General features: G+C 42.2%; 3 protein-coding genes across 3 annotated transcripts; 1 reads left to right on the top strand and 2 right to left on the bottom strand.

Annotated features, from left to right (window-relative positions):
- Positions 1–51: 51 nt before the first annotated feature.
- On the top strand, positions 52–1145 carry LOC6647811 (SRR1-like protein). Its single transcript, XM_002070019.4, has 2 exons — positions 52–323; positions 397–1145. Exons 1-2 carry the CDS (start codon positions 124–126, stop codon positions 1076–1078), a joined length of 882 nt encoding a protein of 293 aa, XP_002070055.1. The 5' UTR covers positions 52–123; the 3' UTR covers positions 1079–1145.
- On the bottom strand, positions 1089–3414 carry LOC111519164 (little elongation complex subunit 2). The gene has a single exon (XM_023178439.2). It carries the CDS (start codon positions 3218–3220, stop codon positions 1127–1129), a length of 2094 nt encoding a protein of 697 aa, XP_023034207.1. The 5' UTR covers positions 3221–3414; the 3' UTR covers positions 1089–1126.
- Positions 3415–3665: 251 nt separating this feature from the next.
- LOC6646946 (E3 SUMO-protein ligase RanBP2) lies at positions 3666–12916 on the bottom strand. Its single transcript, XM_002070021.4, has 6 exons — positions 12845–12916; positions 9255–12360; positions 6067–9185; positions 5159–6008; positions 4330–5097; positions 3666–4266 (listed from the first exon to the last, which is right to left on the bottom strand). Exons 1-6 carry the CDS (start codon positions 12914–12916, stop codon positions 3830–3832), a joined length of 8352 nt encoding a protein of 2783 aa, XP_002070057.2. The 3' UTR covers positions 3666–3829.
- Between the last annotated feature and the right edge of the window lie 289 nt (positions 12917–13205).

Here is a 13205-nt window from a genome sequence, read left to right as displayed (position 1 = left end):
ATTTTCCCGCGCAATTCTAGAGTGTTGATTAACTCAGAGTGGCCAATTGTAAATCGATAACAATTTTTATATCGATAAAAATATTAGTGGTGTGGTGCCGAAAAGATCAACAAAAAAAAAAACATGCAGAATTTAGAAAAGATCAAAAGCGCAGAGAAGCCTCATTCCCAATACTTAAATGCAACTCCAGTGGCAGAGGAATTTAAGGTGGTAACCAGAAAGAAATGGATCGCACGAAAATGTCTAAGCCGGCGAAATCGTCACAAATCCGAAAGTGATTACTTGAACGATTGTCCAGATGTAGATGTGGACAGATTCGAAACGTTAGTTTAAAAGTTCAACATTTGTCCATACACATACTTTAATTTTAAATTCTACACTCTATTTCTTGTCTAGCCGCCTCAAGCGACTTTGTTCAGAGATGATAAAAAGCGATTACTTTATATTGGCCATGGAAGCACTGCAACAGCAAATGGATATACTGAATCTGCAGCACCCGCTAGAGCGTGTTGTGTGCTTGGGCTTGGGACCATTTACCCGTACACATCAGGCTATGCATCAGGCGGCATTTGTGATGAGTCTACAAAGTCACACCAATGTCAAAGAGGTTTATTATTACGATCCTGTGTTTAGGGATACAGAAAAAGAGCTTATTGAGCGTTTCAAAGGCATTGTAATCCCGGAGAACAGTGCAAGCAAAGATGAGGCCAAAGTGGTAACTTTGTATTACTTGCCCCACTGTCCCTATGCGTTAATGAATAACCTCCTATGGTCAAATTGGCATCGAGAAAAGTTACAAAATGTATTACTCATTTGCAATAGTTTTGAGATGTTAACTTTAAATCAAAGAGTTAGTAGAGACGATCACATAAATAGAATTACAAAACACTGCCTGGAAACGCAATTGGAAGATGACTATGAGCATCAAAATGTGTTTAACGACTTGTCTCTCCATATATTTCCCACCGTTCGATTGCCCCTTGAAACCGACACAAAGTTCTGGACACGTTGTCCTCTCCTCAAAGTTAACGAGGATGAGATTTCGGAAGAACTGAATGTCGTAAGTTTAAATGATTAACATACACATATACAGATAAAAGATTCAATGTATTTATTTGTAAGTAAATCAAAGGTTTAAAATCTTGTCTAGCTGCTTCTGTTCTTCCACTTCTTTTTTGGTTGCTTCACGTTTTCGAGCTCTAGACCGTGCTTTCTGTTGCGATTTGTGTTGTCGTCTTTGCAACGAAATGGCGGCTCGACGTTTCTCTGTTGCCATTTCAAATCGCGCAATCCTTGCCGTCCTTGGTTTCTCTGCATTTTTATTTATTCTGGCACATTTGCCATTCTTTTTGGGAGGGAAAGCACATGGCAACATTTGATTAAACAAGTGCAACGGTCCACACAATTTTGTTGAGATGGGCAAGTAACTGTTGCTTTGGGTAAGAAAAGAATGCTCAGACGGCAATGACAATTCCTTTTGAAGTAATTCATTTAAACTAAAACTTTGTGGTATTTTCTCTTGGGTTTTGCGGCACAACAGGAACTTATCTTTGTATTTGGACGAGTATCGCAAAAGATACTCATCTTGAGGGAGACCAATAAGCAATTTGAGAAACTCGAACAGATTAGCCAATAAATTATCCATGCTGGTGTTGTAATATTCATGCAATTGCTGCTCTACCGAGCTTAGAGTAAGCTCCTCTTCAAGTAGAGGCTCAAAGTTGACCAGCGAAATACGAGAACAATGCCCTTGGTCCTTTTGAAGGAGTTGCAACTGTAGCCATATTTTAAGCAACTCATTTTTGGTCATTATTTCCAAGCCGCAATGTGGTTTATTTTCTAGCTTTAGATGATGACAGGCCAAAAGATGCTGCCCCTTAGGATCGCTTGAACCACTTACAGACATTTGTGTAAGAATTTTTAAAGAGGAGCTGGACGACGAATCACTTAGACACCAAGAGATTAAAGCCTGATTAGTTTTTGTGGGCTCTTTAGAAGAATAATCGGTATCTATTTCATGGATTTTATAATTGCCACCACAGCAAGCATTTGATTTCTTTACGCTCTCCTTTGACATCACATCACCCATTTGTATCCATTGACTTTGGCCTGGCTGACTCATATATGCCTCATAGGCACGATCTATGATAAAGTTGTTAGTATGCCAGCCACAGTGATGAGGTGGCAACGGAATATCGAACTCTATTAGCTTTTGTTCATCAATTTCCTTAATGTCGATAAACATTTCTGTTGGCAAATCGACATAAGCTGCAGATGGTGTCAGTAGCATTAAAAGAGACTCCAGGGGCAAAACAAAAAGATTACCCTCATCAAAGTAATCACAATAATCCTCCATATCCATCAAATGATTATGAGGGCCTTGTGTTGGTGTTGCATATCGTTCCAGTCTTATATTTAGTGATCTAAGATCGTCTCTCTCCAATTTAATTCCCTCGGACCAATATTTCAGATCACCATTAATTTTGTTTAGATGCACACCCTCTAATTTAACCCTGGTTTGGTCGTTTTTGCATTGGCTCAGCTGTGGTAAACCCGTGGACGTCACCCAGAATTCATCAGATGCCCTGTTCGAAAGCACTTGGTGAATTTTTAATTGAAACCACTTCTGATACGCTTTTACTAGCGGCTTCATAGGCCTATAAAGCATTTCCTTTTGGTCCTGCGAATAATCAAATATGTATTTCTGGACCACCTGATGTTCAGTGCACCGTTTGCTTTCAGTAGCTCTCCAAATAATAAAGTCTTCCTCCGGAAGTGGTTGGCAATTTTGCCCTGCCAGAAGCACTCTCAAACAAGCCGCCTGCTGGTCACGACTTAAGGTCGAGTGGCGTTCCCCATCGTGTATATTGGGAAAAACCAACAAGTGTTGGTCATTCTCGTCAGCGCTGGTGTAATCCCTAACAGTCTGGCGGATTGGTTCTTTAGTACGTGGATCTTTTAAAGCCAAACCGTGGGTATAAGATCCAAACATTTTGCTGTGTGCCTGCTCATTCTGAAGAATTTCTAAATCCACCGCATTGAGGTGAGCATACAACGAGTCATTTACGCACTCAATAGATTTGTTGAAAATATTGTATGAAGGCTGATTTCGAAAGACAGAGTTTCCTTGATATAAGCTAAAATCTCGCTCGTAACCTTCGCTCCTCAAAGATTCATCGGCTGAAGGAGCACATTGAATAGCTTGCTGCTCAATCGACATGGTGTTACCGGAAATGGTGGATTGTAAGTACTTGGAATGATGCTGTTACGACTGCTGCATGGAATACGACTTCTGATCCGTGGTTTTTACAGTTAGATAAAAGTTAGTTACAATATCTAGGAACCATTGTATAGTTATTTCGTTACTTAGAAAGTGATTTACAATTTTTTCCTTTTGTAATTATAAATATTTACGTTAGAAAGTGATTTACAAATTTTTCCTTTTGTAATTATAAATATTTACGTTCTGTTTTTAAATGTTGGTTAACAGCTGATCGACAATCGATAGTACTACTTGCCGATAACTTGTCGAAGTCACGATGGCAACTCTAAATCGTTATTTTTTTTTAAATTAACGATTTTTTTCATTAAGCAAATAAAGTTAAGCTGTTAAAACTATAATTTTTGCTTAATTATTTTAATTTTTTAAATTATTACTTCAAAAATTTGTTTTTTATTATTTTCATTATATTTTCAGAAGTACAACAATCAAAATTATCGTATAAACATAAAAATAAATCAGTGTTTACTGTATTCTTAAATAAATCGGATTTCTTTCTCCCTTAGCAGCATTATCACACGGAGCATCTTTAGGCTCCGCCTTACAGTTTCATTCCGATTTCTCGGTGACACATTTCAGACTACGTTCAGTCTCCGTTTCCGCATATTCTGCTTCGGCAGCACTATCATTTAGTGGATCCTCGGCTTCCTCATCGTTATCAAGTATAATTCCTGCCTCCATGTCTATAGTCCTAGCCCGATCAATGCAGGAGCAGACAACTTTATAAAATTCATCGGCTGGTTCCTGTTTTTTAAAACGGCAGGCCAAGCGTTCCAAAACACCTTCAGTACCCACCTTACCTTCTGAATCTACACAATAGTTATAGTTAGCCCATAGAAAACTTTTACCTTGATCATTCATAAACTCTATTTTAAAAGACGAGCTAATTGTCATGTTAAGGATCAGTTTATGGATCTGCTCCTGACGCATGACCATTCGGAAGGTTTTTAATTCTGGATGCTCTAAGACTTTAATTTCACCCACACCTAAAATGTAACAAAAAAAATTAATCATGCTAATTTATTATCAGAAGGTTGATGTGTTGTTACCTCGATCCTTCCATTGCTTTGTATCGGGAGAAAAGCGATAAAGTTTTGTTCTCTCGCCAAACAGTTTCGTCTCATTTTCCTCCCCGGTAGTGACCACAATCTCATCGGGTAGATCGACAATAGGCGCATAGTAAGGATCATAGTTGTCATCATTAGTTGTATCAGCATCTTCATCCTCAACTGATGCTGCAATCTTTTCTGTCTCGCCATCGGCAACTTTGGCGGCTTGGAAATTCTTAAAATCATTTTGATGAGTTAAATTGTAGAAGCCACCAGTAGTGGATTTTTGAAACGCATTGGTATTCTGTCCTTTGGCCACCAAACTGGCAAAATCATCACCAGCCTTGGCAGCCAAATCAGGAAACACTTTGGGTGTTCCACTACTGATCTCTTTGTTGGTAAGACTAGAGCCAAAGTTAAAAGCTCCAAAAACAGGTGTTTTTGACTCTGTCTTGCTGTTGTCGTTACTAAGTGGCTTTTCCTTTTCGGTTTGATTCTTTTCCTTGCCTATATCAGCAAAGCTTATGTTTGGAATAGCTGTCGAAGATGAACCGAATACAAAGCCTGCAGAGCCTCCGGCAGTCCCACCACCTGAACCACTGCCATCAAACAAGTTGGAGGAAGTACCACCAAATATAGACTTCACCTTTTCGCCATCCTCAGTTTTGCTAAGAGTTTGTCCAAAAATTGATTTGGGCACTGCGCTCTCGGCACTCTGTTGCAGGCTTTGATTGTTGGATGCACTGAATACGAATCCTAAAGGATTCTCTGTAGAGATTGAACCAAAAATTATCAATATATCTTATTTTACACCAATTATTAAACTTACCAGTTTTGCCACTGCCAAAGACGAAGCTATTACTAGCTGCAGCGAACGGTTTTGATTCCTCTGCCTGATTTGTTGTGGCGGATATGGTTGAATTTGCTGATATGGCTTGCCCAAATCCACCGAAGCTACCAAATCCCCCACTAGCAGCAGCACTTAATGAACTGGCCTTGAATATAGAGGTGCGATTAGTCGCCACTGGCTGGATAGTGTTAGTAGTTGCAATTGATGCTGCCGGTTGGATTTTGAGCGGTAGTTTAAGGGCCGGCAAGTAAAGTGGTAAACGTGGCTCCGTGGAATCTTTCCCGTTCTCATTTACCGAAGCGGATCCGAATTCAAACGAGTCCACGTCACATCCTCGACAGCCGGTGCACTTTTTCTCGCTTAGTAAAAACTCCTCATTTAGTTTTAATTTCTCGGCTAAGTGTTGAATCTCCTTGGATGCTGCAGTAGCTGGAGCAAGCACATTCTGCTCTACACCATCTTCAGGTGATATATTCAATGCTTTCATCACCGCTTGATGGAAACCTTGGGCTATTTCTGGGGTTTTAAAGCGCAAGGCAAATCTCTCAAGGATATTTTCACCTTCACTATAATCGTTCACAGCAAACATCCATGATTTCTCATCCTTCGGCTTGTAGACCACGTTTAGGTCCAGAATATGGTTAAGACAAATTTTTAAGACCTGCTCACGTCTCATTACAACGCGTAGTTTTTGAGTTTGCTTGTGCTGCAAGATTTTCACATTGCCTAGACCACGTTCCTTCCATTCGCCTTCCTGACTGAGGCGGTACAGTTTTGCCCGGTGTTCATAAAGTAGCTCCTCATCTTCCTCCCCGGTCCGGACTTCAATCTAAAAAAGAAAAAAAAAATTATATAATATACCTCTGCAATTAGCAGTGAGAACTTACCTTGTCTGGCAGGGGTATCACTGGAGCGAAATACGCATTGTTCTCTTCTTCAACATGATAATCGTTATCATTTGCGGATTCATCAGCTTGAGGACTCTTGGGCTCTGTAGCTGACGGCTTGGGCATGGAAAAGGTAAACTTATTCGACCCCAGAATGGTGCCGCCAGTACTGGCAGGCACGCTGGAAGTGGAAGTGCTTGTAGTGTTAATGATGCCGCTGGCTTTCGGGGTAAAGCTGAAATTAGCTGAACCAAACGGCTTTTCAGTGGCTGGAGCAGCAGAATTAAATCCAAACTTAAATTGTGAAGCGGCAGGCCAATTTATATTGCTGCTACTTCCGAGTTTACTCTCTTTCTTATCTTCAGCGCCATCTTTCACAGTTTCACAGGCTTTGCATTTCACAAGTTCCGCCTCGTTGGTCACATAGCAACTTGAGCATGTCCAGCTTCCTGCTTTTGGTTTAAAAACATCACCAAATCCTGATGATACATTTTTATTTGGACCAAAACCCAAAGCGGAAGGCGCTGATGTTGTCACAGCGACGGGGGCAGGGGCATTGGCAACGAGGGGAAGCGGTGATTTTTCCTTGGTCTTATTGGAGCCACCGAAACCAAAACTGACAGCCGAGGGGGGTACTGCCGTGGTGGTTGCTGCCGTTGTGCCGCCACTTCCAAATCCAAAATTAAATTTGCCAGCACTGCTGATGGATAAATTCAAAGCACTTCCGCCATCTAAACCTCCAGCGTTCACTGATTTTGGCGGCACTGATTTATCTTTGGGTGCTTCACATGCCGCGCAATAAAGTTGTCCTGCTCCATTGTTGGTATAGCAGCTCTCACAATTCCAACTGCCTGACACAGGCTTGAAGGCATCACCAAAGCCCACAACAGGCTTCTTGTCCGCTTCTTCCTTATTCTTCTTATCATCTGGTTTTTGCTCCGACAACAATTTTTGAGCCTTGGTAATCTCGTCGAAGAATGCCTTACATGTGTCAGCTGTTTTGAATCTAATGCACAGCAGCTCGGAGGTCATCTCTCCCTCGGAATAGTCTTTGGCGGCCCATGTCAGGGCTGTTTGAGAGTTCTTTAGATAACTAAATTTAGTCTCGGCTAAAAGTCTCTGATTGCAGCACAGTTTATGAATCTGCTCGCGACGCATAACTAAGCGTATTTGTTGAGGATTCAATTTTGATTGCAAGAGTTTTATGTTGCCGAGGCCACGCTCCTTCCACTCATTGGATTCTCGATCGAATCGCAACAATTTGGCTCGGTGCTCGAACAAAATTGATTCGTTCTCCTCACCTGTGACAACTTCGACGAGTTCAGGCAGAGGGATGACTGGAGTAAACTGGGCAGTCGGCACATACTCTTCCAATATATCCGCTTCAGCCTCAGCAGCAGGAGTCGTAGCTCCGACAGGAGTGGCAGTTGAATTGACGTTCAAAACTGTCGAATCTTTAATTAGAGCCGTGGTGAAGAGGGTAGTATTGTTGGTAGAAGTGATGCTGTTAGCAGTGGACAAGGCCGAGACGCTTCCAAAAGAGAGGTTGCCAAAGGGTGAAGAATTTACTTTGGAATTAGACATGTTGGAAAAACTAAAGTTAGCAAATGGCGAAGGTGTTGTTGTTGTGGTTGTTGTTGTAGAACTAGGGGGCGCCGTTGACCCAAATAAGGACTTGGCCACGAAATTGACTGCCGTAGGCCCAGTAGATGTCACAACAGCTGCAGTCTGGGCCTTAACTAACTCCAAAGGCTTGCTAAGTACTGGATTGGCTGGAGTGCTGGTCACAAAATTATCTTGCTTGTTTACTTTCGACTGCTGTTTGTCCTGTTTATCCTTGAGCTTTACCATATCATTTTGTGCCTCTTTAAAAGCTTGTTTAAACTGAAGAGCTGTTTCGGGTAGCTTGAATCTAACCAAAAACTTTTCCCAATGAAGAGTTTCATCTGCGAAATCATTAGCTGCCCAGATAAACGATTTCTTCTCGGAGTCCTGGGCCGGTTGAGTCAACTCCATATCCTTGGTTATCTTATGATTCGCACAAATCTTATGGGTCTGATCGCGACGCATGAGAACGCGATAAATTCCATTCGAATTATTTCTCAATATTTTGATGAGGCCAATGCCACGTTCCTTCCATTCTTTGTCCACATGACGGAACAATTTGGCTCTGAAGCTAAACTTAATTTCCTCGTCCTCTTCGCCTGTACGAACCTCAATTTCATCTGGCAGCGGTATAATGCCTTGCAAGTCTGGACGAGGATCATAGTCCAATTCAGCGGAACCATCCAAACTGGTATCTACTTCCTCTGCAGCCGGTTTCTCCTCCTTCTGCTGCTGCTGTTCTTTTTCCTTCTCCTTTTGTTTCTCGGCAGCAGCTTGCGCTACCTGTGGCTTAAAGGAGAAAGTAATTTCACCACCATCACCACCGCCGCCACCTCCACCACCAAAGATATTGCTTCCCTGTGGTCCTACATTAAAGTTAAACGCTCCACCAGGTGCTATGGCAGGAGGTACTGTTGCGCCAGTTCCTAACAGAGGATTCAAAGGTGTCGTCGCTGGAACAGGAGCTAAACTTGGCTTGATATGCTGTGCTGGTATTGTCACACTGAGCTGCAGCTGGCCAGCAGCACTAGTTAAGGCATCTGCCTTTGGTAAGGGATCCGAATTGGTTATGACGACATTAGCAGGGGGTTCCTTTTCTACAGGTTGATTGTTTAGAGCGCGATTGAACATGGCTGCAGGAGCATTCATCGGATTAGACTTGGATGATTTCTGCGGCTGTGTATGCGGTGCCACCGTCTGTTGTGGTGGTTGCGTTAATGATTGTGGCTGTGTCCCTGGAAGCTGTGGAGCTCCGAATGTTGTTATGGGGGTTGTCGGAGTATTAAAGAAACTTGTAGTTGTAGGATTTGGCAAACCAATTCCGCCTACTGGAGTGCTGGAGTCAACCAGATTAAGGGGCCCAGTTCCTGGCACTGGTCCTGGTGGTGGAACTGCTAGTGGTGATTGGCCGTAGAGGCCTATCGCATCCGGATAAGGAGCTCCTCCTGCCGCTGGACCACTACCACCATACATTGCAGGATTTGGTGGTAAATTAAAATTTGCATTGCGTGGTCCTGTAACGAAATTAATTTAATTTAATAAATCGCCTAACATAGGTCTTGGCCAATCTTAAGACGACTTACCATAAAGATGGCATAAATTATAGTAATCAAACATCCATTGGTTGGAATATGCAGCGGCTTGAGCAGGATTAGCTGCTGCTGCTGCTGCCAGTGGCGGCAAGCCATTGTTATAGAAACCACTAGGTGGGCCAGCACCAAATGCACCAGCACCAGGATGATTATTAGGAGGCAATAATTGCGGCTGCTGTTGTTGGCTGTGATGATGATGCTGTGCTTGAATTTGGCTCTGCTGTTGCTGCTGTGAGTTTTGTTGTGGGGTTTGTGTACCATGCTGTTGTGGCGGTGGTGGCACTGCCAAGTCCTCCATAATGAATAAGTCATCTAAACCCAAAGCAGCTGCCGGGTCTATCTCTTGGCCGGGACTGGATGTGCTGAGCTTTAGTTTTTTTAACATATCCTCCAGGGTGACGGTTAATGTCTTGACGTCCTGACGCATAGCCTCAAAGTTATCGTTGACGTCTTCTTTAAATTGGCAAAAATCAGTGGTAATTTTTTTGAACATTCGATCCACATCCAACGAAGTAACATCAGGAAGTGCTTCACGGCCACGCGATCGATTGTGGCTCTCATTTACTTTGGAATTGGTAACACCCGCATAGTAGTCAGGTTCAGTATCAGCGTCTTCAGCGTCCTCATATGTAGACGAATTGTTATGCAAGTCAGGACTTCGCTGCTGATGTAGGTGCCCGGCCTCCTGTTGGCAGCGCTTTATGTCCCTACCAATAATGGGTGCTAGTGCATGTTCTGGATGGGACTGTAGAAGCTGTTGCGTTTGCTGAAGGCAGTTCTGGCGTTGCTCCAAATAACGCGCTCGAGAAGATTTCGTGGTGCGACTGCAATCGCCTAGCATACGATAGGCTTCGGCCTGTAGATAACTGGCTATGGGTAAGTGTAGGCCCCGCATCTCTTCAATGAACTGCTCAAACTGGTTCTCCTTGAACGCTTTTTTACTCAAATAGGTTACAGCTTTCTCGGCCAAACTGTGCATTAGTTTCAGGGATGCAGTCGAAGATGCCGAAGAATACTTAAAATAACGCATAAATGGCTCTAATTCTTGTTGCGATTGACGACGCAGCATTTGAAAGCCCTGTTTGAATATAAGATTAATGCGCGTTTGTAGACTAAGCCGATCCTGGCGAGAATTGAGGATGTGACCCAATTGAAAGAGAATAATTAGATCCATGCGAGGGCCATTGGTGGCGCGTACAGCCTCTAGTCCAACTTGTAATTGAGCTCTTTGCTCGGTCCGATTGCCATCAGTGAACTGTTGATGGCTGTTCCAATTTTGGACCAAATGCCACCAATTTGATTGTTCTGGTGTGGTTAATTGTTGGAAAATATTAATATAGGGCAACATATGGGGTCGAGCACCTGCTGATCGATTACCGACGTTGGTGCTATCGTAGGTCTCCCTTTGTACAGAAAGTTTTCTTTGGGTTTGAATGACGACAGCATAAAGGAATATATCAATATCGATTTGTGTTAAAGAGTCGGGACTGCAGAAACTTAGATTTTGATTCGATTTGAGATCCTTGCGAAGGTTCCCATAGAACCGGACCCGCTGATGATCTCCCAAATTTTCTGGCTTCGTGCACAAAGCCAAATAAACATGTTGACTCAGTGACTGAGGGGAAGATAGCAATGCCTCTTGCTCGTATGATTCTATATCCGAGACATGCGGCCAATCGTAAAGTGGCTGCTGCAAGCGTGCATTCTTCACTAAGTGAGATGTTTGCTCTTTTAGTTTTTGGTCGCCATGTGTGAACAGTATCTGATAGATTTGACGTCGCCACTGCTTGTCCGCGCATATCTGCCGAGCTTCAGACAACAAATCATCCGAGTTCAACCACAAAGACGGTAAGTCCTGATTTCCCTGATTTTGATTTATGTGGTTGTTAATTTCCTCTTTATATTCGTCATCATCCTGGGAATCATCCTGTCTTAGGCAACCTAACAATGTACGGCCCATTTGAGCGCACCTAAATGCGGTCTGAGTACGCCATATATGAAACAACTTTCTTTGGGACTTATCGCAATGTTTCAGCCAATGCGGCTGAGTATTTTGAAAAGGATTTATTTGATAGCCCAACAGCAGCAAGGGCAAGGCATCCCTTAAGGTACCCATCCATTTGTTCTTATTGCCCGTTAGCTCACGTTTGAATAATAAAGACACAGCATGAAGCATTAACTGACCACTATAATGTCCTTGGGCCGATTTCAGAAAATCAATTTGGATATCATTCTGGTTCCCTGCTTGAATCTTGTCTAACTCACTGCTGAACTTGTGTAAGTACTGATCAAAGCGAAACAATTGGCTAGTCCCATCGTTCAGAGCATGGTTGGAGTCCAAGCTTAATGACATTAGACGATCTAGCGTCATTAAAGTAAGATGCCAATAGGACCACGATTTTTTCAAATTTTTTGAATGCTCATATTTGGCAAGAACCAGCCATACATTCCTATACCACTCAATTGATTGACTAAACGGAGAACCAACCGCTGCTTGAGTACTATCGCCGTTGGTGGACAAACACTTTTCATCCAGATCGAACTCCACATTATAGGCGTAATGAAAGGCTTTTTCAATTTTTTTTTTTTCCAAATAGCTCAGTAATAGACGCACTCGCACATTGACATCTTGTGGTCGTGCCTGTAGCTCCTTGTGAATAAGAATTTCCAGGGTTTCATCATCATTATCAGCATCACCACCTCCTCCACCGCCATTTTTATCTCTTCCCTGTTGGTTTAGCTTCAGACGCAAAGAAAATATTAATTCACTTTCCTGCAGCTCGTCGCTATCTTCTGTTGCCAAACCCAACCAATATTTGGCACGCTCCTGGGTGTATATACTGGAATCATCAAGTATTAGCTGACATGCTTCACGTATCACATCTCTCTGACGTGGATTCAACTGTATGCAACGTTGCAAATGATGCAACACTCGAAGATTATCCGGCTGCTTGAAGTGTTTAAGGCATTGGGCAATCAAACGGTGGGCCACCACTTCATCCTTAACCTTCAGATAGCATGTTAAATATTCTACGGCCTTAGTATACTCTTGAATTTTGATATATAAACGGGCAACGGCCAGACACTTGATGTCGCGCTGTAATTGAACAATAGGCAAAAGGGATTGATTTGATTTCTTTAAATAGTAAGGAAACATGGGTTTTTTTACATTATTAATAATATTTTTCTATTCTATTCAACTTATTAATAGCTGCGTTTCGACCCTAACCTTTCATATCAAATCAATAATGACAAATATCGTTCTGCGCAAAATGTAATAAAAATAATAAAGTATCTGCATAATTGTATTTATATATGTACATATGTATTCACACATATACTTTGTATATATTTACATACATACATAAGTAATAAGCATGTAGCATATACAGAAATTTTTGTGCACTCGGCACTTGGCAAAAAAGCGCGCATTTTCTTTAAACTGACGCCGCCTCAGACACACGCACACATGTCCGCGTGCCTGCACACACACACACATGCATATGGCGGAGACAACGGCGCCAAGATTTCGCAATCATGAAAAATTCCTATATGTGTGTAAGCATAGAAGTACATATTACCTCTGGCCCTGGCGGCACTTTTCCCAACAACTTATGAACCTGCTCGTCCACCTCTTTGCGTGTCGCAAACATTCTGTTGGTTACGTTTGCACAATGACTTTATTGTTGTCAATTTTATCCGGCTCCGGTATGCTCCGGTTTCTTTTGTCTCTTTTTAAATTTCAATCACTGCACTTTTTCGGAAACTGTGTGTTAAAAACCAGATCGTTTGCTTTGCAACGCTTATTTTTCCTTTCTATTTAATATTTGTAACCATCACTTAAATTAACAAATCTCAGAAACAACAAATATTTGCAGCAACCGGACGTTGTATTTAATAGGGCTGGATTGGCAATCGTTTGTTCGTTCTCAATACTAAAAT

This window comes from Drosophila willistoni, chromosome 3R (genome assembly GCF_018902025.1).
Source record: "Drosophila willistoni isolate 14030-0811.24 chromosome 3R, UCI_dwil_1.1, whole genome shotgun sequence".
Lineage (NCBI taxonomy): Eukaryota > Metazoa > Arthropoda > Insecta > Diptera > Drosophilidae > Drosophila > Drosophila willistoni.
This window is presented reverse-complemented; position numbering and strand designations above follow the sequence as displayed.

Coding starts and splice junctions, on each gene's coding strand:
- LOC111519164 (XM_023178439.2), bottom strand. CDS start 3,220: ATGTCGATTGAGCAGCAAGCTATTCAATGTGCTCCTTCAGCCGATGAA.
- LOC6646946 (XM_002070021.4), bottom strand. CDS start 12,916: ATGTTTGCGACACGCAAAGAGGTGGACGAGCAGGTTCATAAGTTGTTG. Junction 9,186..9,254: donor TAATTTATGCCATCTTTATG/GTAAGTCGTCTT, acceptor ATTTCGTTACAG/GACCACGCAATGCAAATTTT. Junction 6,009..6,066: donor TGATACCCCTGCCAGACAAG/GTAAGTTCTCAC, acceptor TTTCTTTTTTAG/ATTGAAGTCCGGACCGGGGA.
- LOC6647811 (XM_002070019.4), top strand. CDS start 124: ATGCAGAATTTAGAAAAGATCAAAAGCGCAGAGAAGCCTCATTCCCAA. Junction 324..396: donor GATGTGGACAGATTCGAAAC/GTTAGTTTAAAA, acceptor TTTCTTGTCTAG/CCGCCTCAAGCGACTTTGTT.